The following is a 23171-nucleotide window of genomic DNA, read 5'->3' as shown; positions in this document are numbered from 1 at the left end:
ATCTCAGGCTGTTGTTTTTTTATTCGGGGTTCAAGTATTTATCCAGGAGATGAGGTTAACTTTTATTCGAACTCTTTGTTTTGTTCTTTCTTCTACACTGGAGGCATCCAACAGTCCAAAGAGTCATTGTCCCTAAGTAGAAGAGCTCCATCCTGCCCAGTTTTAAAAGTCTCTGTGCTGGGTCACACAGCCCCTCCTAGACTGGTCACTCAGTAGGCAGCAAGCAGTGTGCCCGTCTAGGCAAGGACACAGAACCCTGCAAATGGACACCTCCTTCCCTATGACTCATGTTAATGCTCCAGCTGCCATGGCTGCACCTGGTTTCTGGACTGACCTGTGTCACATAGTTGGCTTCTGGTGTAGTTTCCATATAAAAGACATAGTCTCAGGAGGCTTCAGAGGACACAAGAGGAGAAAGCTAGCCAGAGGCATTAAAAAGACAGTACTGTCTGTTTGAAAACTGTTGACTAATATGACTTTTATTAATTCTTATAATATTCCCAAGTGATAATACTTCCAACAAGGGACAGTTCAGAAAAAAACTAAAATGCCCGACCAGCTTTCTATTACATTTGTATTTGTATTTGTATATGTTGTATGTGGGGTGTGGTTCGGGCATCCATGGGAGTGGTGCAGAGGTCAGAGGTCAATCTTGGATGTTTTCACCAGTCACTTTCCAGATTTTTTTAAAGACAGAAATTCCTAATGGGCAAGGGCTTGCAAGAGTCACTATGCTGGCTGCCTAGTGAGCCCAGGGAGCACCTGTCTGGGTCAAGTAGTAATTACAGTAGCACATTTGTGGAGGTCAGAGAAACAGCATTAGGGATTGAACTCAGGCTGTCAAACTTGGTGGCAGGTTCCTTTAGTGGTCGAGCTATCTCACTAGCCTCCCTATTAGTTTTTGATTAAGTCTTTATAAATCAAAAGGCTGAGGGTGGGGCAGATAATGGGAGAGGGCTGTGGTGAAACACTTGCTGTGTAAGCTAAGGAATAAGTGTGATCACCCAGAACCCATGTGCAAAACCCTGACGCAGGGCCCAGGAGGAGATGACTCAGTGGCTAAGAGTGCTTGATGACCTACATACCTTGCAGAGGACACAAGTTCAAGTCCCAGCATCCATGTCAGGCAGCTCACAACTGCCAGCTCCAGGGGATCAGTCTTCACACACATACACAGACACAGACACACACACACACACACACACACACACACACACAATTTTTTTAAATGAAACATGATGGTATGTTCTTTTAATTTCCCTTTGGTGGACACAGAATCAGGTCGATTCCTAGAGCTCACTTGCCAGTCAGCCTAGCTGATGAATGCACAGCCCTGGCCAATGGAAGACACTGTCTAAAAAAAAAAAAAGAAAGAAGAAAGAAAGAAAAGAAAAGAAAATGGGAGTTGTTAAATAATGACTAACAAAAATACTCAGCGTTTACTTCTGGTCCCCAAGTGTATGTTCAGACATGTGAGTGTACATTCCTTCACACATACGTTGTATACATGTATATACTTATGTATAAACACACACACACCTCTTCTCTGTTTATTTCTAGCTTGTATCCATTTCCTCACACCATCTCGGGGAATTAATCTTTCTTTCTTGCTTTCCCTAGTGAACTGGACTATCATGATGCCGTGAACGTCAATGATCGGTGCCAGAAATCTGTGACCAGTGGGATAGATTGGGGACGCTCACCCAGAAGAGGAGGGAGGCCTTGGAGGTGAAAAGCTTGAAGCTCTGTTGACCTGAACACTCCTACTAGATGCTCCATAAATAATGGTGTTAATGGTGTTTCTCCATGGCCTCATGTGGAGACAACCAAAACATTATCTAGTAAATGGAGCCCTAAGAAGAGTGTGGAAAGTGGGAGCCGGAGGACCAAGGGAGGCTGGTAGCTTTGCACTCTAATGTGTCAATTCCACAGCAAAACATACTTTTCAATTTTAAAATGACTCGGGATCATAGTCTGAGCCCTGTTTGTTAAGTAGCAACCACTGTAAATTTCTCAAAGTCCTTTTGAAATTTTTAAAAGTTATGTATTATTTTAAATTTATGTGCATGAACATTTTGCCTGCATGCATACCTGTGTACCACTGTGTGCCTGGCACCTTTGGAGACCAGAAGAAGGTATCATACCTCCTGGAAGCGGAGTTACAGATGGTCGTGAGCCATCATATGGTTGCTGGAAATCAAACTCAAGTCCTCTGGAAGAACAGTATGACTCAGGGTGTCAGGCTCAGCCTGAGATGTGTGCCTGGAAACATATGGAAGGAAAAAAGACTAGAAAATAAATGAGAGAATGTAGATTGGTTGGTAAAATGCCCGCCTTGTACACACAAGGGCCCGGGTTCACTTCCTAGCACCCCATAAAACTGTGATGTGGCCATCAATGACTGATCCAAACTCAGGAGGCAGAGGTAGAAGGATCAGATGTTCAAGGTTATCCTTAGCTGTGTAGAAAGTTCAATGGACATGGTAGTGCACGCCTTTAATCTCAGCACTTTTGGAGACAGAGGCAGGAGGGCTTTGTGAGTTCCAGGTAGCCTGGTCTACATAGTGAGTTCCAGGACAGCCAGAGCTGTCACAAACACACACACACACACACACACACACACACACACACACACACACACACACACAGGAAAAAGAGAGAGAGAGAGAGAGAGAGAGAGAGAGAGAGAGAAGGAAGGAAGAAGAGAAAAAGGAAGGAAGTCTAAGTAAGCGTGGGATACATGGGACTTTGTCTCAATAAATAAATAAAAATTACCACTTTTGCTGAAAGAAGTTGTTTATCTGTGTGAATTTTCAAGGAGGGTGCTTCATATACTTTAAATGTGAGGTGGTTCTGGGTGGTATTAAGTGCCTTTTTAATTCAGAAGGCCCATAGGGAAGGAGTTCAGTGTAGGAGCTCTTACCTTGCACAACTGAGGCTATGGGTCTCATCCCCAGCACCAAAGCTAAAGGAACACAGAAGACCTCTCAGAGACCAGCAGGACATACCATCCCTCCAGGAGCAGCTAGTATAAATGACAGGACATACTGTACTGATCTGGATACATATTTGTATGTGTTTGCACATCTCAGGACTTTCAAAAAGTTATTTAATCCTAGATAACACTTGCTTCTACTCAATCTTCAGAGAACAGAGAAGTTGCTAGAAACAATTGACCAATTGCATCTGGAGTTTGCCAAGAGAGCTGCACCCTTCAACAACTGGATGGAGGGTGCCATGGAGGACCTGCAGGACATGTTCATTGTCCACAGCATTGAGGAGATCCAGGTGAGAAGACCCAAACCTGTACTCTTTCTATTAGTCTGTGTTTGTTGTATGAAGTGATGCGTCTTGTTCAACTGTATTCTGTACTGAAGTGTTTACTCTGCATTACCTCTCCTGTCCCCACTCGTACTAATTTTCTTCCTTTTCCCAAATCGTCCCTCTTCTGTTTTTGTGTCATGTATATGTGTATATGTGTAGAGCACCTATGATTCTGGGCTGGTAAGACGGCTCGGCTGGTAAAGGCACTTGGCCCCACATCCTGATGACCTGAGTTCAATCACCAGAATCCACGTGGTGGAAGGAAAGAACTGACTCCCACAAGTTGTCCTGTGACCTCCACACATTCTATGTCATGCATGAAACCACTTCCTCACCACACACATCCACACATCCACATCTACACACACACACATGCGCGCGTGCACGCAAAATAAATCTTTTTTTTAATTAATTTATTCTTGTTACATCTCAATGTTTATCCCATCCCTTGTATCCTCCCATTCCTCCCCCCCATAAATCTTAATAAAAGGAAAATAAGATTCTAGACTGAGGAAGACACTTGATGTTGAATTATTGTCCATGTGTACACGAATATGCATGTAACTCAGACAAGCACACCCACACAAGAGAACCTCCAAATAGCACCCTAAATAAGACTTGTCAATAAGTTATTGTCAAGTACTCAGGACCCAGTTTACTCATAACCCATTAATGCCTAATTTGAGATACAATAGGATATAAAGAAAACATACATTTATAATTTTCCAGTAAAACTGATAAGTCATGAGGGCTGGCTTTAGTCTACAAAGTGTTGCCCTGTGGGTACAAAGTCATGAGTTCAATTCCCAGAATCTATTTTAAAAAATAACAAATTGGACATGATGGCATATGCTTGATATCCCAGTGCTAGGACTAGCTGGTCAGCCCAACCAGCCTAATCAGAGAGCTGCCAGACCAGTGAGAGTCTAGAAAAACAAAGTGGTCCTCTGGCCTCTAGATACTTGTACATATATGTGAGCATACATACAAAATTTACACTAAAGTCTGCATGTGGTGGTACATGTTTGTGATCCCAGAAGCTGGGAGTGGAGAAGGAGAATCAGGAGTTCAGGCCATACGTGATTACACAGCAAGTTCAAGGCCGGTCTGCTACTTGAGACCTGGCCTAAAAATAAATAGGTACACAGCTGACACTCCTGTCAGACTGGTTCCCTGCACTGTTCCCTGGTGTAGAGTCTGATCACTGCACATGAGCAGTTCAAGGCCACGCTGCCCGAGGCTGATGGGGAGCGGCAGTCCATCCTGGCCATTCAGAACGAGGTGGAGAAGGTCATCCAGAGCTACAGCATCCGGATCAGCTCCAGCAACCCATACAGCACTGTCACCATGGATGAGCTGCGCAACAAGTGGGAGAAGGTGGGCAGCTGGGGGCTGGGGGCGGGGCTGCAAGATGAGCAGCCATGGGATGGGTATGGGTTGAGGGGGACAAGATGAGCAGCCATGGGGTGGGTGTGGGAAGAGAGGGGACAAGATGAGCGGCCATGGCGTGGGTATGGGATGAGGGGGACAAGATGAGCAGCCATGGGATGGGTATGGGTTGAGGGGGACAAGATGAGCAGCCATGGGGTGGGTGTGGGAAGAGGGGGGACAAGATGAGCGGCCATGGCGTGGGTATGGGATGAGGGGGACAAGATGAGCAGCCATGGGGTGGGTGTGGGATGAGGGAAGGATCAGGTGGGCAGCTGTCAATCCACTGTGGCATGTCAGAAGGGTTGAGGGGAGAAGGAAGACCTTAGGGTACCACATTCAGCATCACCCTCAGACTTTCCTTCCTTCCAGGTTTTACAGGTGAATTGAGTTGTCATGGTGTTTTGGCAACTTCTGTGATTGCTGAGGAGAAACAAGAGAAGTTATTTTCCTTAAAGAAAACATTAGATATTTTGGCAAAATAAATATTGGTTATGATATTAATACTGTCAGGGAAACATTTTAAAACTCTGGCCTGTGATGGCTCGGTGGGTGAAGGCTCTTCCTGTGCAAGCCTGGGGATCCAAGTCCAATCCCCAGAACACACATAGAGGTAGAAGGAGAGAACCACGTACAGAGTTGTCCTCTGACCTGCACGTGCATGCTACACACACACACACACACACACACACACACACACACACACACACACACACACATACACACACACACACACACACACACACACACACACACACACACACGAAGGTGGAGAGAGAATAAAAACAAAATAAACTTTAGAAATCCAGGCCTGGTGGTGCAGGTGTATAATTCTGTTTGGGAGGCTGAGGCAGGAGATTAAATTTTCAAGGTCAGCCTGGACAACCTGGACAACTGATCAAGTTCAAGGCTAACCTAGGCCTTGACTCAAAGTATAAAGTGAAAGGAAAAGGCTGAGGTGGGCTGATAGGTAGGCGCTAGGTTTAACTGCACTACCAAATAAACTCAGGAGATAGTAAAGTATGGGTTCTGCCTCTTTATGAACAGACACAGTTCAAAGCAGATCGAATAGCAACCCCATGACCTTGACTTCGATCTGAGTGTGTGTAGTGATGTCCAGTAATTGCAGTGGCTCTACTGGTGTGGCAACACTGGTGGCTGTTGTGATAGTCATAGGTTCTACTGAATCCTCTGTGTACCTGATGCTCATATCATAGATGAAGGAAATGCCAACTTTCTGTCAGGGAGATGAAAATAAAGATGTCAGTCTTCCCCACCTTCAAGTTCATGATCTGCACTGTGGTCCCAGCCCCCATGGGCTTGGTGCTGCCGGGAGAGAACAACTAATGGAGGATTGGCTCTTAGATAGACTCTTTTTTTCAAAAATATAGTTTATTAATTTATTCATATTACATCTCAATTGTTATCCCATCCCTTGTATCCTCCCATTTCTCCCTCCCTCCCATTTTCCCCTTACTCCCCTCCCCTATGACTGTGACTGAGGGGGACCTCCTCCCCCTGTATATGCTCATAGGGTATCAAGTCTCTTCTTGGTAGGCTGCTTTCCTTCCTCTGAGTGCCACCAGGCCTCCCCATCCACGGGACGTGGTCAAATATGGGCACCAGAGTTCGTGTGAATGTCAGATCCCACTCTCCACTCAACTGTGGAGAATGTCCTGTCCATTGGCTAGATCTGGGTCAGGGTTCAAAGTTTACTGCATGTATTGTCCTTGGCTGGTGCCATAGTTTGAGCAGGACCCCAGGAAAGTGGGACAGAGGGGAAGACTTCCTATTGGGACTCTAGGTGAGAGAATCAAGGGAGAATGGGGAAATAGAAGGACCCAGAGGGTCCTAGAAACCTACAAGTAGATCATTATGACAGGCGGATTTGGATAGACTCTTAAAAGCCCTCAACTAAGCTATCCTTTCAGCAATCCCTTGGTGTCACAAGGTAACAGTCAGAACTAGTCCCTTGAGCAGGGACTCCCTTTCCTCTGTTTTCCCAAGCCTCTTTCCTTTTTTTCCCACTTGCTGCTCCCTCCCTCTCCAAACCCCAGTGGCCTCATATCTGATGACCAGCCCATGGTCATTCCTGTGAGACCAGAGCTCCCCTCTCACCCTGCTATCCTTGTGCTCTGACAGGTGAAGCAGCTGGTGCCCATCCGGGATCAGTCCCTGCAGGAGGAGCTGGCTCGCCAACATGCTAATGAACGCCTGAGGCGCCAGTTTGCTGCCCAGGCCAATGCCATTGGGCCCTGGATCCAGAACAAAATGGAGGTAGGTGGCACCCTTCCTGGGGCCTTCCGGAGCCTGGAATCGGTACCAGGCTTCAGAACAGCACATCCCTGCCTTGGTTTCTGTCTGCCCTACCCACTCCATTGTCTGTGACCTTTATCTCTCCCTGCCAAGGGCAGCTAGAGAGGTTGGAATGTAGGGAGAGGCACATTCCTGCTGCCATCTCTTGTCAGTGACAAAGATCTTTTTCAGATTTGGTCTCATCAAGAGCTAGATTTTCAAGCCATCCATCCCTAGCAAGGGCAGGTGAAGGTTCACACATACTTTGTCTGTCTGTCTTTCTTTCTTTCTTTCTTTCTTTCTTTCTCTTTTTTTCTTTCTTTCTTTTTTTCTTTCACAGGGTTTCTTTGTGTAACCTTGGCTGTCTTGGACTTGTTTTGTAGACCAGGCTGGCCTAGAACTCAGAGAGATCCTCCTGCCTCTGCCTCCTGAGTGCTATGATTAAAGGCGTGCTCCATCACACCCAACTCTACTTTGTGTTTCTAGAACCTTCAAGGAACAATGGTGTTGGGATGGTGCCAAGTATCTGGTTTCGTTTTATTGCTTTTCAACAATAGCCAGGAGACATTTTCTGTCTCCCCTTTGGGATAAAATGTAAACTTTATCTCAGAAGTAGAAACACCTAAAATTATAAGAAATTCTCCCCATTGGTCTGATATTTGTCTGGCAGCTCTACCAGCGTCTGCCAGTCCCCGTGCCCACAGCAGGGGTGGCTGTGCTCCGGACACGTCTCTACCCTTCAACAATGTCAGCAGGACTCTTTCTTACTCCTGCTTTGGATGAAGGGTTGGTTTTTCCCTCCCCATTATCTAAACAAACAAGAACCTGACCTTGTTTCATCCTGTGATCTTGTCATCGGTCTGTCTGGACATCCAGTGCCTTGGGCTCCCTGATGTAGATGTGGCCATTGGCACAAAGCCAGAGGCCCACTCTCTGTGTGTCTCCTTGCTCCCTGTCTGCCTCCAAGTCTCCCCTCCTCTGACTGCTCTCCACTGGCCTCCCTGGGAGATTGCCCCACTCACTGAGCGCCCCTCATGCTCCGCTTGCCTCCCACACATAGGAGATCGCTCGAAGCTCCATCCAGATCACGGGGGCCCTGGAGGACCAGATGAACCAGCTGAAGCAGTACGAGCACAACATCATCAACTACAAGAACAATATCGACAAGCTGGAGGGAGACCACCAACTCATCCAGGAAGCCCTGGTCTTCGACAACAAGCACACTAACTACACCATGGAGGTACGGAGGGCAGACGGGCAGGCTGCTCGTGCCACCTCAACACCTGCCCCGGTTGTTTCCTTATGCACATCCTCCCTCTCTGTTTCTGGTAGATTCTGTTTGTGTGAACACTAGGGATAGTTTAGTCTTTCTATTTATTGTGTGTGGAAAATCACTGTGAACTGTTACAAGCGCCAAACAATAGTTAATTGTCAACGTTATTATTCTTGTCACAGTAAAGCCATTACACTTCTTTGGAGAGGTACTTAAATTGTCCTCATTTCTTCCCACTGGCTTTTGGCTGGGTGTTGTTGTTGCTCCTATTGATGATGTCATGTGCCCCAAACTCTCCTGGAACTGAGTGTGTAACTAAGAATGACCTTCTGATCCCCCCCAAATATTATGATTACAGGATTTAGCCACCATGCTCATTTTTTATTAGTTATTTTAAAATCAGTATATAAAGTCAAGACTATCCCCATTTCTACCAGTTTGGTTCAGTTTGATCTCCCTGGGAGCCACCGGGTATAACCCAGCACCACCCCAGCTACTTGGTAAATGGGAAGATGTCTTTAGTGACAAATAGATTACACTAATTATTTAGTCTACAAAGTGTAGTTGTATAGCTCTTTGCCTAGTATGTGCAAGGCCCTAGGTATAAGCCCTCATTCCAATTATATGTAATATAAATAATTAATTAATGTATTAATATGCAAAGTTCCCCTTTGTAGATTGTCATTTGTAGAACTCCAGCCTCACTTTTCAATATTTCCTATACTTACAACAGTGGAAACTTCTTTTTAAAGTAGGAAAATCAAACTGGTGAGATGGCTCAGCAGATAAAGGCACTTGCCATGAAGCCTAACAATCTGAGTTGAGGTTCAGGAACTCATTCATGTAAAGGTGCAAGGAGCGATCGGATTCCAAAATTTCCCCATCATCTCTGCACATGCACCCTCCACTCACACTGATAATCTTTAATAAAATAGAATAAGTATAGGAAACCTATACCAAGCCCCACTTATTTTCTGCTTATTTGAATCACCCTCCTCTTGTGACAACGGTACACTAAAACCTCCTTGACCTAGCTGACTGTCGGCTCTTCTCCTCCATAGCATATCCGGGTCGGATGGGAGTTGCTGCTAACCACTCTCGCTAGAACCATCAATGAGGTGGAGACCCAGATCCTGACAAGAGATGCGAAGGGCATCACCCAGGAGCAGATGAATGAGTTCAGAGCCTCCTTCAACCACTTCGACAGGGTACTGCTCTCTCTCTACTTGTCTGAAAGGCAGTTATATCTGGAGTAGCACGCACACTGTCACTCTGAGTCCCTTAAGGCGCATGTGCCCATGCTGGCTTTGAGGTCGCTATGTGACTAAGGATGACGTTGAACTCTTGGTCCTCCTGCCCCCACTCCTCCAGTGCTGAGATGATGGCAGGTGCATACCATGCTGCTCTGCTAGTCACTTCAGGTCTTGCTGCTCCCAATAGTCCACAAGGAAATGGTTGAGTGTTGGTTATGTCAGTCCTACAGTTGCGTGCTGCCAAGGGGACTAGCTGTCAAACAAGCAGTGGTGAGTCCTGATGTCACGTCAAGTGGTGTTGCATCAAGGCTTTTGCTTTGTTTCCTGGGGTTGCATATTTACCTCAGTGGTAGAGTATGTGCTTAGCGAGCACAAGGCCCTGGATTGGGTCCTCAGCTTAGGAGAAAGATGAGGAAAAAGACAAAAATCTACCTAACAGATGGAAAGAAACAAATGAAGGAACAAAAACAACGTAGCTTGCTTTGTTTCCCAAAAACCCTTTAACTGGTACTCTGTAGTTAATATCAATACTTAGCTGTCTTGCCAGATGTGATGGTGCACTCCTTTAGTCCCAGCACTTGGCTGGCAGAGCCAGGCGGATCTTTGTGAGTTCAAGGCCAGCCTGGTATACAAAGTGAGTTCAGGACAGCCAGGGCTACACAGAGAATCCCTGTCTTGAAAAACCCAAAAGAGGGAGAGAAAAGCTTAGCTGTCTTTAGTGAAAGCATCTGCTTGGGCTGGAGAGCTGGCTCTTTGGTAAAGAGGACTGGTGTTCTTGCAGAGGACCTGGGTTTAGCTCCTAGCACTCACACAGTGGCTCACAACCACCTGTTACTCAGACTTCTGACCTTCAAGGGCCCATGCATGCATGGGGTACACATATGTACTCAGATATACAATCATAAAGTAAATAAATACATCTAGAATATTTTTAAATGTAGAAAAGGCTTATTTACACTAATCATTGGAAACAAAGAAAGTTTTCTTGGGGTCTGTTGGGGGTGAGATCAGATGTTTAGATTTGTTCCTGTTCTCACTAGACAGCAAGATGTGGCTGGGTGTGGTTGCGCATGCCTTTAGTCTTGGCATGCAGGGAGCAGAGGCAGGAAGATCTCACAGGATCTTCCTGTGAGCCAACTCTGAGTTGCAACATAGCAAGTTAAGGCCAGGCAGGGGCACATAGTGAGACCCTGTCTCAAGAAGTAAAAAAGAAAAGAAAAAGAAAAAATATAGTCAGGTGGAATAGAAGGGCCATAAAGGGTGTGGCTGGAGAGATTCCTCCAGTGGACACCTGAGTTTCTGAATGTCTGAGAGCACAGGAGTGGTATGGCCAGAGCTGTGTTTCCAAGAATCTCATTAGGGTGCCAGATGAGGGTGGGGTGTTAGAGTAAAGAGTGTGAGCAGCAGGCCAGACATGGTTCCTGGAGAAATGAAGGAAGTAGATTAGGAAGGAACTTTGGGTTCAGGGACAGGAGAGATAAGAACAGGGCATAGTGGGTCATGCCTTTAATCTCAGCACTTGGGGGGCAGAGGCAGGTGGATCTTCATGAGTTTGAGGCCAGCCTGGTCTACAAAGCAAGTCCAGGACAGCCAGGGCTACACAGAAAACCCCTCTCCCCTCCCCTTCCAAAACAAGAACAAAGAAAAAGGGTAGCTCTGAGATGGAGCAGAAGTCTGCAGAGCTTAATGACAACATCTGAGGCCTGCATGCGAGGCAAAAGTGGTAAGTGGCACAGTCATTCCAAACTCTGAGGGCAAAAGAGAAGAGGTGCTCCTGCACCATTGAATTAAAGCTAGTCCTCCTACCCTGGCAGTAGGAGGCCAGTTTAGCGAAGCCAGGGAGTCTGCACATAAAGATCTCTCCAGCGAGCAACCATCTGAGAGGAAGAGAGAAGGCTTCCAGCCTACAGAGTTACTGCTCTAAAGCAGGCGCCACCAAGAGCCAGAGCAGGCAGGGGAGCATTAAGATCGAGCTCAGGACTGGGGAGTGGCTGACACTGGGGAGGGCTAGACCCACAGGCCTGAGAGCCAAGACACAGGTTCCATTCACAAAAGACAGAACCAGCTTTCTAGACCGGCCATTTCCTGGATGAACAAAATCAAATGAATTGCCAATAAAGTCATATTGGTGTTTGAATGTTGGCTGTCCCTCTTAGAACCCCGAGACACAAACTCAGGGACTCTTTCCATCCCAGCCACCACTTTGGATCAGTTACCCTGCTTCTACAGAGCTGAGATCCCTGCCCCATTGGGTTTGGGAGCTTGCCACACAGAGGAGGCCACTACGTCTGGCCCCAGGTTCTATTCCCAGCATTGCATCTGGTCAGCAGGTTCCAAGACTGATTGAGCCCTGAGTTTCTAGTGTCAGCTCTAGAAATGTTTGCCGTATGCGCTGTTATAAGTAGGTGGCTGGAGTGAGCTCTTGACTGGCTCCTTTTGCTGCCCTTAGTGTGGGTTCCCTCTTCATTGTCAGTCTTTGTAGCCTTTGCCTCTTTTTCCTTTCCTTCCTTTTATTTTAGTTTGCAGTGCTGAGGATCAAACCTAGGGCCACATGCGTGTTAGGCAAGAGCTCTCCCACTGAGTTACAGCCCAGTCCTCTCTTCCCTGTTAAAGAGATTATTTTCTATCATTCTTGTACTGGTGGCTTTGCCTTCCTATAAGGCAGAGGTGACCTCTGATCTTGGCTGGGCTGCAGTTCACCCTTTCCCTACCACTTTGCTCTTTGTGCTCAGGGTCAAGCAGAGCTGGTCTTCTCACCCCTAACTTCTGTCTCTCTGCCTCTGTCTCTCTCATCTCTCTGTTCTTTATATTTTCACAGAGGAAGAATGGCCTGATGGATCATGAGGATTTCAGAGCCTGCCTCATTTCCATGGGCTATGACCTGGTAAGACACACGCTGAAATTCTCCGTATCAAGCCTAGACTCTGGGAAATTACATGATAATTTTCCAGTAGGTTCATTTTCATGTCACAGGGCAATGTTTTTTGAAAGTCTTATCACTACATAAAAATAATGCCACAGTGTTAAAAGTACATTTTGTTGAGTACCCAGCAAGGTTCATTATGTGAAAGCACCGAAGACATGGAATTTCCTGGTGATTTTTAAAAGCTTTATTGATATAACTCACACACTTCTATGAAACCACTTAAAGTGTGCACTTCAGTGGCATCTAGTTTCCTGAATTTTAAAGTGTGTTTTCCTGTAATATTTTAGCAGATGCAAGAGAGATTTTTAAGGACAGGGCATGATAGTGCAAGCTTTTAATTCCAACTCTTAAGACTCAAAGGCAGGCGGATCTCTATAAGTTCCCGAAGAGACAGAACTGTATGGGGAGGTCTCTGTTTCATGAAAGAGAGGGAGGTAGAAAATGGGGGGGGGAGCAGATTATGGTAATACATCCTATGAGCTTTGCATCAGCCTTTGAAAAGTTACATATTTATCTGTTTTTGAAACAGTATCTTGTTAGGTAACCCAAGGTGGCCTTGAACTTGCTGAGATCCTCCTGCCTCTGCCTGTAACCTGGGGATTAGAGCCTCACCAGTGTAAGAATAAATTAAATATATAAATTGGTAAAACAAACCAGAAAAGTAGGTGGATGACATATGCCTGTAATCCTAGCACTTGTGGTATCTTGTGTAGCCCAGGTGAGGCTACCTTGGAACTCACTGTGTACTCTAGGCTGGCCTCAAACTTGCCGTTCTTCTGCCTCACCTTCTTGAGCACCAGAATTACAAGTATGCACCTTGCTTCTACATAAAGCAATGTTTTTGTTTGTTTTTGCATTGCTGGGGACGTGCTAGTCAAATGCTCTAATACTGAGCATACTCCTGGTCTTTAATGAGTATTTAAAACGTGACCTGCTTTGATTCCACTGGTAATTTAACCTACAACTGGGGCCATCTTCCACCCCCGGCTGAGTTACTCTTCCTCATTATGTACTGTATGTGACACAGTAGGTACAAACCCAGAGGGCAACACGGGCTACAGAAAGGACTGCCTTCGGACCCACAGGGGCTTCTGGCTTGATGCTACAACATTTAAAACTGACGAAAATGGACCCACGTCACCCACAAGGGGAACCTTTCCAGAGTGAAGAGAACCCTGTGGAGGATCCTTTAAGTTTTCTAAGCCTGAAACACTCTGTCTCTGTACCCCCTTGCCTCAGGGTGAAGCAGAATTTGCCCGCATTATGACCCTGGTTGACCCCAACGGACAGGGCACTGTCACCTTCCAGTCCTTCATTGACTTCATGACTAGAGAGACTGCAGACACTGACACCGCAGAGCAGGTCATCGCCTCCTTCCGGATCCTGGCTTCTGATAAGGTCTGCTTGAATAGGGTTTCTTCTGTTTTAAAACATTTGTTTGTTTGTTTGTTTTAAATTTATCTTTGGCTATCTGGGGGCAGTGAATACACATGCACGTGGGCCTTGACATATTTGGAGGCCAGAGGACAGATGTCAGGCTTGCCCTCACCTCTTGTTCCCCGCTGTGTATGCAAGGCTGGCTTGCCTGCAGGCTTTCAGGGATTCTCCTGTCCACCTCCCATCTCACCACAGGAGTGCTGTGATTATAGATGCATACTGCTATGTCTGGACTTTAAAAAAATGATTTGTCTATTGTGTGTGGTCAGTTCTCTCCTTCCCCCTTTACGTGGGTTCCAGGGACAAGCAGCATTCTCCAGGCTTATGCAGCCTTTATCTGCAGAGCCAATCCACCAGCTGGATGGTTTTAATATGAATTAAGCAGGGGCTTATAGAGGACATAGAAGCTCAAGGAAAGAGTAAAGCTCATCTCAGAACATGGGTGAGGGCTTCTTGAGGAAAGTTCCTGTATGTACATGTTTTTAAAGCTCTGTCTTCCAATGTCAATCTTACTCTTTCTTTAAGAGAATTTTTCCCCTGCAGCAACATATTTTCACATTTTTAATAACAACCACATGAAAGACTCTCCATGTTCTAAAAACACCAGCTATGTTAAATTAAAACAACTCACTCCTGTGTTCTCCCAGTTTATGACCTAAACCAATTTGACCTACAGTGTGGGAAATTTAAGTTGGAATGGTTATCACTCACATTTGGCCCATTGTGAGTGATATTGGCAATAATTTCTCATATCCTTTTATGAAGTATACTGAGTTTGCTGCTGGCGACCTTGTAGACTCACTGTATATGGACCCAGCTTTTGTTCACTAATGGTACAGTGGGTAGTTGGCTCCCTGCATGTAAGCCTTACCAATGCAAGAAATGAGTGAATATTAAGGTGGCTTATGTTCTAGTGTTCACTGTATTTAATTTGCATGCCCTGTGTGGTTTTTTTTCCAGCCCTACATCCTGGCAGAGGAGCTTCGTCGAGAGTTGCCTCCGGATCAGGCCCAGTACTGCATCAAGAGAATGCCCCCTTACTCGGGCCCAGGCAGTGTTCCTGGGGCCCTGGATTACACTGCCTTCTCCTCTGCCCTCTATGGGGAAAGCGACCTCTGATGCTGTTTCTGTAATCCCTGACCCTATCAGAACGCAATAAAGGCAGAAGTATAGGTTGTTTCCTGGAAACTTTGACAAACTTTATTAAGAGGTGTGATGATCTGGATGTGTTCACACACGCCTTTACTCCTTGCACTTGGGAGGCAGAGGCAGGTAGATCTCTGTGAATTCAAGGACAGGTCTGGTCTATGTATTGACTTCGAGGCTAGCCAGGGATAGATACATAGTGATACCCTGTCTCAAAAAGCAAATAAACAACAACAACAAAAAGAGATATTGGAGGAAGGGAGGCCTAAGAAGAAAGTGCTTGCAATGAAAGCATAAAGACCTGAGTTCGATCCTCTGAACCCATGCTAAGAAAAAAAAAAAAAAAAAAAAAAAAAAAAAAAAAAAAAAAAGGCCAGGGGCCTGTAGGATGGCTCAGCTAGCACAGGTGCTTGCTGAAAAGTCTAACACCCTGAGTTTGATCCCCGGATCCCACATGATGAATGAAGAGAACCTCAAGTTTTCTTCTGGCTTCCATATGCACATGTGCACACGCACCTGTACAGACCTGATCTCACACATGCTCAGAGGGTGCTCCTTGCAGCTCATTCTTTCCGAACCTCTGTCAGGCAGGAGCAGTTTCAATCTGCATGATGTATTGGTATTTCTCCCATGAGTTTTTTCTGAATTTTTAGCTAAATGAAATGGAAGAGCAGGTCTGTTTTTTTGTTTTTTGTTTTTTTGTTTGTTTGTTTTTGATTATTGTGAGCCAGATCCCTAAAACACTATGAAAACAGGTGACCTAGAGGCAGAAGTGAGTGAAAGTGTGGAAACCAAAAGATTCAGGATTCATGACTGGGGAAGCAATCACAAATTGGTACCCTGAAGGTCTGGTGAAGGTTTGATATTTAAAATACATCTTCCTGCCTTTTATGTTTATGCAGTTATCTTTGGGAGGACAGGTTTGGGATTCCAATCCAGTTTTTCATTGTTTATCCAAAGATCAGCTGGAATTAAATATAAGTGATGTCACCAGTGGAATTAAGCATTATGAGATGGGTCTGTCCATGTGAAAAACAGATTGCTCAAAAGATGTTTAACTTTTAAAGCATTTTTTTTTCTTAAGTGAGCATGTCTCTGAGTAGTCCAGGCTGACATCAAAATGACGTCTTTCTGCTTCACCTTCCAATTATGGGTATAAGTCAGTATGGCCCCCTTTTAATAAATTAAAACAAAACTTTTTGTTTTTTTTTTTTTTAAAGAGTCTCATATAGCCCAAATTGACCTTGAACTTAATATATTGCCAAGGTGACCTTGAACTCCTGATCTTCCTGCCTCTATCTCCAAAATGCTGGGATAATAGTGTGTTCCCCAAGTCAGGCTCATTAAAATCTAAAAAATATTTTATTTACTCTATTATTACATTTTAATTTATTGTGTATGTGTATGGCCATGTGATGGCACGAGTGTGGAAGTCAGAGGGCAGCATCTGGGAGTTGGTTCTCTCCTTCTACCCTGTGAGTCCCAGAGATCAAGTCTGGCTATCATATCAGGCTTGGGGGCAGGCACCTTTACCTCTTGAGCCATCCTGTTGGCCTTCATTAACATTTTTGGATAATTAACTTATATTATGTTTAATTATGTAGATGTGTGTTTTGTGTGGGTATGTGTGTGTGAGTGCAGGGGCGTGTGCGAGGGTCAGGAGTATTGGGTCTTCTGGATGTGGAGTTACAGGCAGTTTTGGGGACACCAAACACAGGTACCGGGAACTGAACTCTGGTCTTCCTGAAGAGCAGTAAGTCTTTTTAACTGTTGAGCCATCTCTTCCTCTCTGTCTCATTAGTGTCTTTGAAATAGAGTTTTCATTCATCTCTTCTCTGTGTGGGATTAGACAGCCTGATTTTGGGGATCTTCCTTGGGGCTTGGAGTAACAAGGAAGTAAGTAATGGAGGAAGTGTCAAGAAGGAAAATGAGGTCTCTTGGTTCTAGATGCCCATGTTTTCCCCCTATAGCTTTTGTAGAAGTTGCAGAGAGATGGCCGTGTCTAAGTTCTCTGTTCTTAGGCAAGGAGCTGAGGAGGGCGGTTCCCAGTGAGACAAAAAGGCTGCAGTCTAGGGCTTCTGGTGGAACTCTCTCCTGCCTTAGCATGGAGAGGGGTGCCATTCTCAGTTGCAGGAGGTAAGGCCCCTTTGAATGCTTTTGCTGCATTCCTCCTGGGAGTCAATAGTACTAGAGGTCAGAACTTCACCTCTAGGGTGGGGCGGTGATCCATAGTGTGGCTCTGTATGGGTCAAGCCCCACTCCATCTAGGATACAGGACATCATCTGTGCTTCCCACTTGGTGTCTTGTTGTGGACAGTGTGCAGTAATTTTCCATTACTGTTGTCCAAAGCTACATGCTGCCACTCCCCCACCCCTGTCGAGTTACCATCATGCTGACAGCTTGTAGCAAACAAAGTGGGAACTCCTGTTACATGTCCTTAACGATCAGGAAGTGAGCTATAAAGAAACAAAAACAATTGCTAATTGCAACTAAAGTGTGAACAGAGGGAACAATGTGTCTACCAAGTGTGTCTGTTTCCTTGGCTTTCATAATTTTCACAGACAGTGGGAAACTTGTTCTTTTTCATTTACCAGTGTTTGCTGATAATCTTACTGACCTTTCACCTTGACTCTTGTATCTGAAACAGGTGCTATGCTCCAAGTGGAAACGTGAAGGAGAATCCAGGAAGTCATTCCTCTTAACTAAGAACTTGTATTTTTGGGTGGCCATGGGCAACTCATCTCTCTAAAAATATTTAACCCCTCTACAATATTTTAGCAAGAGATCGGATCAGTATTATCCAATGCTATGAGGAAGGGAAATAAGCCATGATAAACAATAAAATATTTATATTGTCATTCCAGAAGTTGGTTTTATTTCTGACCATGAGTTATCAACTAACTTGTTCAAGAAAAACGTGTTTTTTTTTTTATCATTTATCATGTTTATTATATGATTTATCATATCATAAAGGATACACAGCTGTAAGCAAACCTCACACTTAAAAGCATTCATTTGGTGTTGTATTTGCCTCCCATAAAGAATCAGTGACTGGGGGCTGGAGAGTTGGGTCAGTGGTTAAGAGCATTGATGGCTCTTCCAAAGGACCCAGGTTCAATTCCTAGCACCCACATGGTAGCTCGGAACCATCTATAATGAGCTCTGATGCTCTCTTCTGGCACGCAGGCACACATGCAAGCAAACACTGTATACATATATAAATAATCTTAAAAAATAAGACAGATACAATCAAATAAACTGGTGCAATTCTATACAGTAACATGGGAATGTTATGCTTTTTTTCCTCCTAGGCACAAAGTCTTGCTATGTAGCCCAGGCCAAGCTGGAGCTCACAACCCTACTACCTGAATCTCTTAAGAGCTGGCATTATGGGCCTGTACCACTATACCCCTGAACCACTACTCTTGGCTCCATGGATCTTTTCATTTTTCTAGACTCATTTGCTTTTAGTTTCTTTTAACATGACCAACCTTACTGAATTGTCCTTTGTTTTTAAATCTGAAAAAAGTTCTGTGTTTTGCAGGTCTCAGTGACACACAGGAGGTGAAGTCAAAGCTAAACTTTACCATATACTAAAACTCCATCTTAAAAAGTGTTGTACTTTATTTAAGTGTATTTCATCTGACCAAAAAGAACATAGCCTTCCTTTAAGATGCAGCTACTTTGTGTGTGTGCTGTATGCGTACATCTGTGTGCTAAGATGTGTGAGCCCTAGGCTGGCAGAGCCCAAAAAGGTGAGCATCAGGTACCTTCCTTTATCACTATCCATCAGCCTTATTCCCTTGAGCCAGAATCTTTTTCTGAACCTGTAGCTCATCAGTTTTTCATTCAGGCTAGCTGCTAGCCAAACCAATAAATCTTCCTGTTTTTGCCTCTCACAGAAAATACCCAGGAACTTATTTGCATTAGAATACCACAAGCCTGATGGGAGCAACACAAGCCTGTAATCCCAGCACTCAGGAGGTAGAGGCAGGCAGGTCTCTGATTTCGAGGCCAGCCTGGTCTACAAAAACGAGTCTATGACAGCCAGGGCTACACAGAAGTGTTCTGTCTCGAAAAACAAAACAAAACAAAACAAAAAAACCAAAAATAACGCCACAGCCCTTTGGAACATTTTTTTTTTTTTTCACGTTTAATTATTTATGGGAAGAGTTCTCCTTACTGGCTCACTTGTGCTATCCAAGTGTGTATCTCAAATGTTTTACATTACATATAGGTACTCAATAAATGTTTACTATAAATGTGATTATTAGCATGTATAGTGCACTCACAGGGTATTAATTTAATGTCTGTTGCAATTCTATAAACTAATCACTTCCATTCTAGTATTTCTTTTCTAGGGATGAGGGAGACAAGATATTTAGTGTCAGCAAAACTAAGCCACAATTAATTCTCTGACTTCAGGTTCTTGGCCATTGGAGCCTACCAATAGGGATTTCTGGACTACAACTTGGAGAGGACATTGAGAGGCATTTCCAGAATCTAGAGAAGAGACACTCGGGTCTCTATAGGGACTCAAAACCCAGAACTACAACTCCCTTGGGGCCACGGAACAAAGCCTCGTGCGATTGGTTGCAACCAATAGCCTATAAACAGTGGCGAGGAGCTGGCGCGAACCAATCGCAGGCCGAGGAGGGGACGGGCCCTCCCGCGGGAGGCTAGATTGATGCGCAAGCTACGGGCTTTGTGGCTGAGTCTTGTGGCCTTCAGTGCCCATCTCCAAGTCGTCTTCCCCTTTACCCTTTCATTGCGGCCTTGCGCTGTGGTGGCCAACCCTGCGCTTGGGAGTTCGGTAAGAAGTGCGTGCTGGTAGTGCGGCACCCGGAGTCCCGCGTGTCGGCCCTGGAGCGTCAGGGATCTTGTCAGTTCATCAGGCCAGTAAGCACTGGCTGGCTGGGGAATTCTTTGGAGATTACGCCTTCCCTGCTTGACCAGGACGATCCGCAGCTCCTTGCCTGCGTCGTTGCATCCCGGTAAACACCTCCACCCCAGGCCAAGCTGTTCTGTCGCTTCTTCAGCTCCTCAGGTGGTGCTTCTTTGGAGGCACAGCTCAGAGCCCGGATGGTCGCGGTCCTTGCTAGGTCTCACCTACACGGTCTGCGAACATTGCCTTTAGCGCTACCACTTCCAGCGGGGTCCCTTAGTAAGTTCTGTGTAATGTAATCAGTAAATATTTACGGAGCGTAGCCTGCAAGAGACGAGTTCAGAAGCTGGTAGACTGGCGAGGAAGCATAGATAGTTGAACCACGTGGTTTTTTAGTTTCCTTTTCTACTCTTTACTTCTGCAAACTCTAGCATTAGCTGGACAGTGGACCGGGCACCTAGTACCCAGGGATGGGAGTGGGAGGTGGAATAGTAATCGCAAATGATTCTGATGTTGGTGGCACTGACCTGCCTTCCTTCCTTCCTTTCTTTCTTTCTTTATTTTTTTTGGTTTTTCGAGACAGGATTTCACTGTGTATCCTTGGCTGTCCTGTACTTACTTTGTAGATCAGGCTCGCCTCGGACTCACAGCCTCTGCCTCCGGAGTGCTGGGATTAAGGGTGTGTACCACTACACCCAGCTAGTTGGAGTGTCTTAAAAATTTGGGCAGAGATTTCTATAAGACATGGGAGGTGCCGGTGGTGCAAGCCTTTAATCCCAGCACCTACGGAGGCAGGAGCAGGGCCTGTGAGCTCAATGCCTGCCTGGTCTACAAAGCAAGTTCAGGCCAGTCAAGGCTACACAAGGAAATTCTGTCTTGACCTCTGCACTGCCGCCCCCCCTCCCCCCCGTCCCAAGATGTGGGAGGTGTGTGGTAAGAGGAGAAAAGAGAGAATTAGAAACAAGGACCCAGGGTTGCTCTTGCCCAGCAGGCAAGGAGGCCCTGGTTTAATTAATTCGTGGCTCTGCATAAAACTAGTCCAGGAAGTAGAATGCTACGCTTAAGGCTATTTTCTGCTACATAAAGTTCAAGGCCAGCCTGGGTTACCGTGAGATCCTTTCTGCTTGTTTTTAAGACAAAACAGTGGCTATGGTACAGCATAACATGTAGCCCTAAGAGGAGGGTGAATATCGGACAAATGGGGCTGGTAGACTTGTTCTCGAAACTAGTGGGACAGTGCCTAACAGCGTGCAGCTGTTGCTATAAAGTAAGATGGCTCTGCTATGCTATAGTTAGTCAGATAACATCTTTTAGGGCTTCAGGCTTTCTCCTTTCTATTTTAGAAAAATAAAAGTAATTTCTTCTTTGACTACAGTTATTGTTGTCAGCAGAAAGCTTCTGAAAATTTAGAGTAGATTGAATAGTGAATGATCTCTTTTCAGAAAATGAAAGAAAGTGGTTGAATATTTGCACCTGGCCCTGCCCCCTTCTCCACTTTTCTCTGTGATTAAACACCAAGTTCTAGGTCCTGTACTTCCTTAACCTGTGGCTTAGAAATATTTCTGCTTCTCTTCCCTATGTGTTGGTATTACAACCAAGTTTTATTTTTTTTATTTTTTTTTTACAACCAAGTTTTAACATTCTAAAGACCCTTAGGCACTGATGTCCAGCTCCTTGTTGTTGCTGTTCCTCTCTGCTTTATTTCCTGTCGTAGTGCCAAGTCTTAAGTTGCTCTTAAGGAAGAACTAAGATTCTTTAACTTCAAGGTTGAGCCTGAAAGCTGGATGTGTCCTGAGCTGTGGCTAGAGCTCACAGGTGGAATGCTTGCCTAGCAAGCTTCAGACCCAAGAGTCAGTCCTTCCAGCAGGTGGGCAAGAAGAGCCTGTGTGACCTCATATCTTGCTTGGCTCCCTTTGGGGAAGGAAACTTGCAGGCCAGCAAAACCTTTGTGTGAGAAAGTTACAACTACAGCTTCTAGTGCTTTCTTGGTTTCTTTCTTAGCTAATGAATGAGTAATGGAAGAATGAATAAATGACCGGTCAATTGCTAACACCTCAGTTCTCCTCTGGCTTTTAAAAATTAGTGAGAGAATATATATATTTCAAAAATGAGATAATATGCAAACAGGTGGCTATAAAATATAGCAAGTCAGTTCAAACTAGAGATTAGAGGCCCCCAAGAGAAAGAAGTATCTTGCAAGGGACTTGTGGGGGCAAATCCTTAAAATAGCCAAAGGGAGAAACCACTGAGAAAGCATTGAGGTAGTTTGCTTATAGTGCAGAAAATAAAAGTATTTTTTAAAATTATACTCCATTTAGTCCTGTGCAAAGGGAAGTCCTATTGCAGAGTCATGTTAGAGCCATTCTCTCTCTAGAGGGGCTGTGTTCCTGAAACTGCAGCTTGTCACTTACACTCCCATAATAGAAACTAACAGTCTTACGTCTTCATCTTTAAGTTGCTTGGTTTCCATTTGTTGGTTTGTAGTGCTGGGGATGCTGGGATTCTGCTGTAAGGTTTTGTACCTGCTGGGCAAGTGATTTACCCTGAGCTATATCTGTCTTACACAGCTCTCAGGGCCACCTCACTTAGGTTCCTTTCAGCTTCTAATGGATGCTACAACCAGTTAGTCCTACATGTATTTATCTCTTGGAATGTTTGCTGTGAATACAAATGGCACTGGTTAAAAAATGTTCAAGTCAGGAAAAAGAAACAATGAAAACACCACCAACAAGAACCACAACAAAAACACCCCCAGGATGCTTAGGATCCACTTAAACTGGAGGAAATGCAATGTGGTCTCCTTTGTGTTTATTCACCAGAACAGTTCTTGGGACCCTTTTTCTGTATACCACCCATTTACATGTAAACAGATACTACACATGAAACAATTTCTGATTGTCTACTGGGGGTTACTATGACACACCTTAGTCTTTATTCACTCTAAAAGATGTGTCAAAGAATCTGTGCTTCTTAGATTCAGAGTAGTCATCACTTCTCTACTTTTTGGCTAAAATCAAGTATAGAATCAGCTCTACTTAGTTGTAAAATATACAGAATATTTTAGACCTAGTGAACTGAACATAGATACTTTTTGGGGGGGGCTGCTTCTGTACAGAAGAGTAAAGCTTCAGTGAATTCCCACACTATGCTAAGGGAAAGGATAACCATCAAGAGGATTTAATTTTGACATTTACTTATTTCTT

General features: G+C 44.9%; 1 protein-coding gene across 1 annotated transcript in view; it reads left to right on the top strand.

Annotated features, from left to right (window-relative positions):
• Actn2 (actinin alpha 2) overlaps positions 1-15108 on the top strand; it is a 68896-nt gene extending 53788 nt beyond the window's left edge. The window contains 10 exon segments of the mRNA XM_051151479.1: positions 1621-1667; positions 1670-1728; positions 3148-3288; positions 4519-4701; positions 6895-7029; positions 8108-8287; positions 9382-9528; positions 12392-12457; positions 13739-13897; positions 14897-15108. Coding sequence (XP_051007436.1) covers positions 1621-1667; positions 1670-1728; positions 3148-3288; positions 4519-4701; positions 6895-7029; positions 8108-8287; positions 9382-9528; positions 12392-12457; positions 13739-13897; positions 14897-15055 — 1276 coding nt within the window. The 3' untranslated portion in view covers positions 15056-15108.
• The last annotated feature ends 8063 nt before the right edge of the window (positions 15109-23171 follow it).

Source organism: Acomys russatus, chromosome 9 (genome assembly GCF_903995435.1).
Source record: "Acomys russatus chromosome 9, mAcoRus1.1, whole genome shotgun sequence".
Lineage (NCBI taxonomy): Eukaryota > Metazoa > Chordata > Mammalia > Rodentia > Muridae > Acomys > Acomys russatus.
This window is presented reverse-complemented; position numbering and strand designations above follow the sequence as displayed.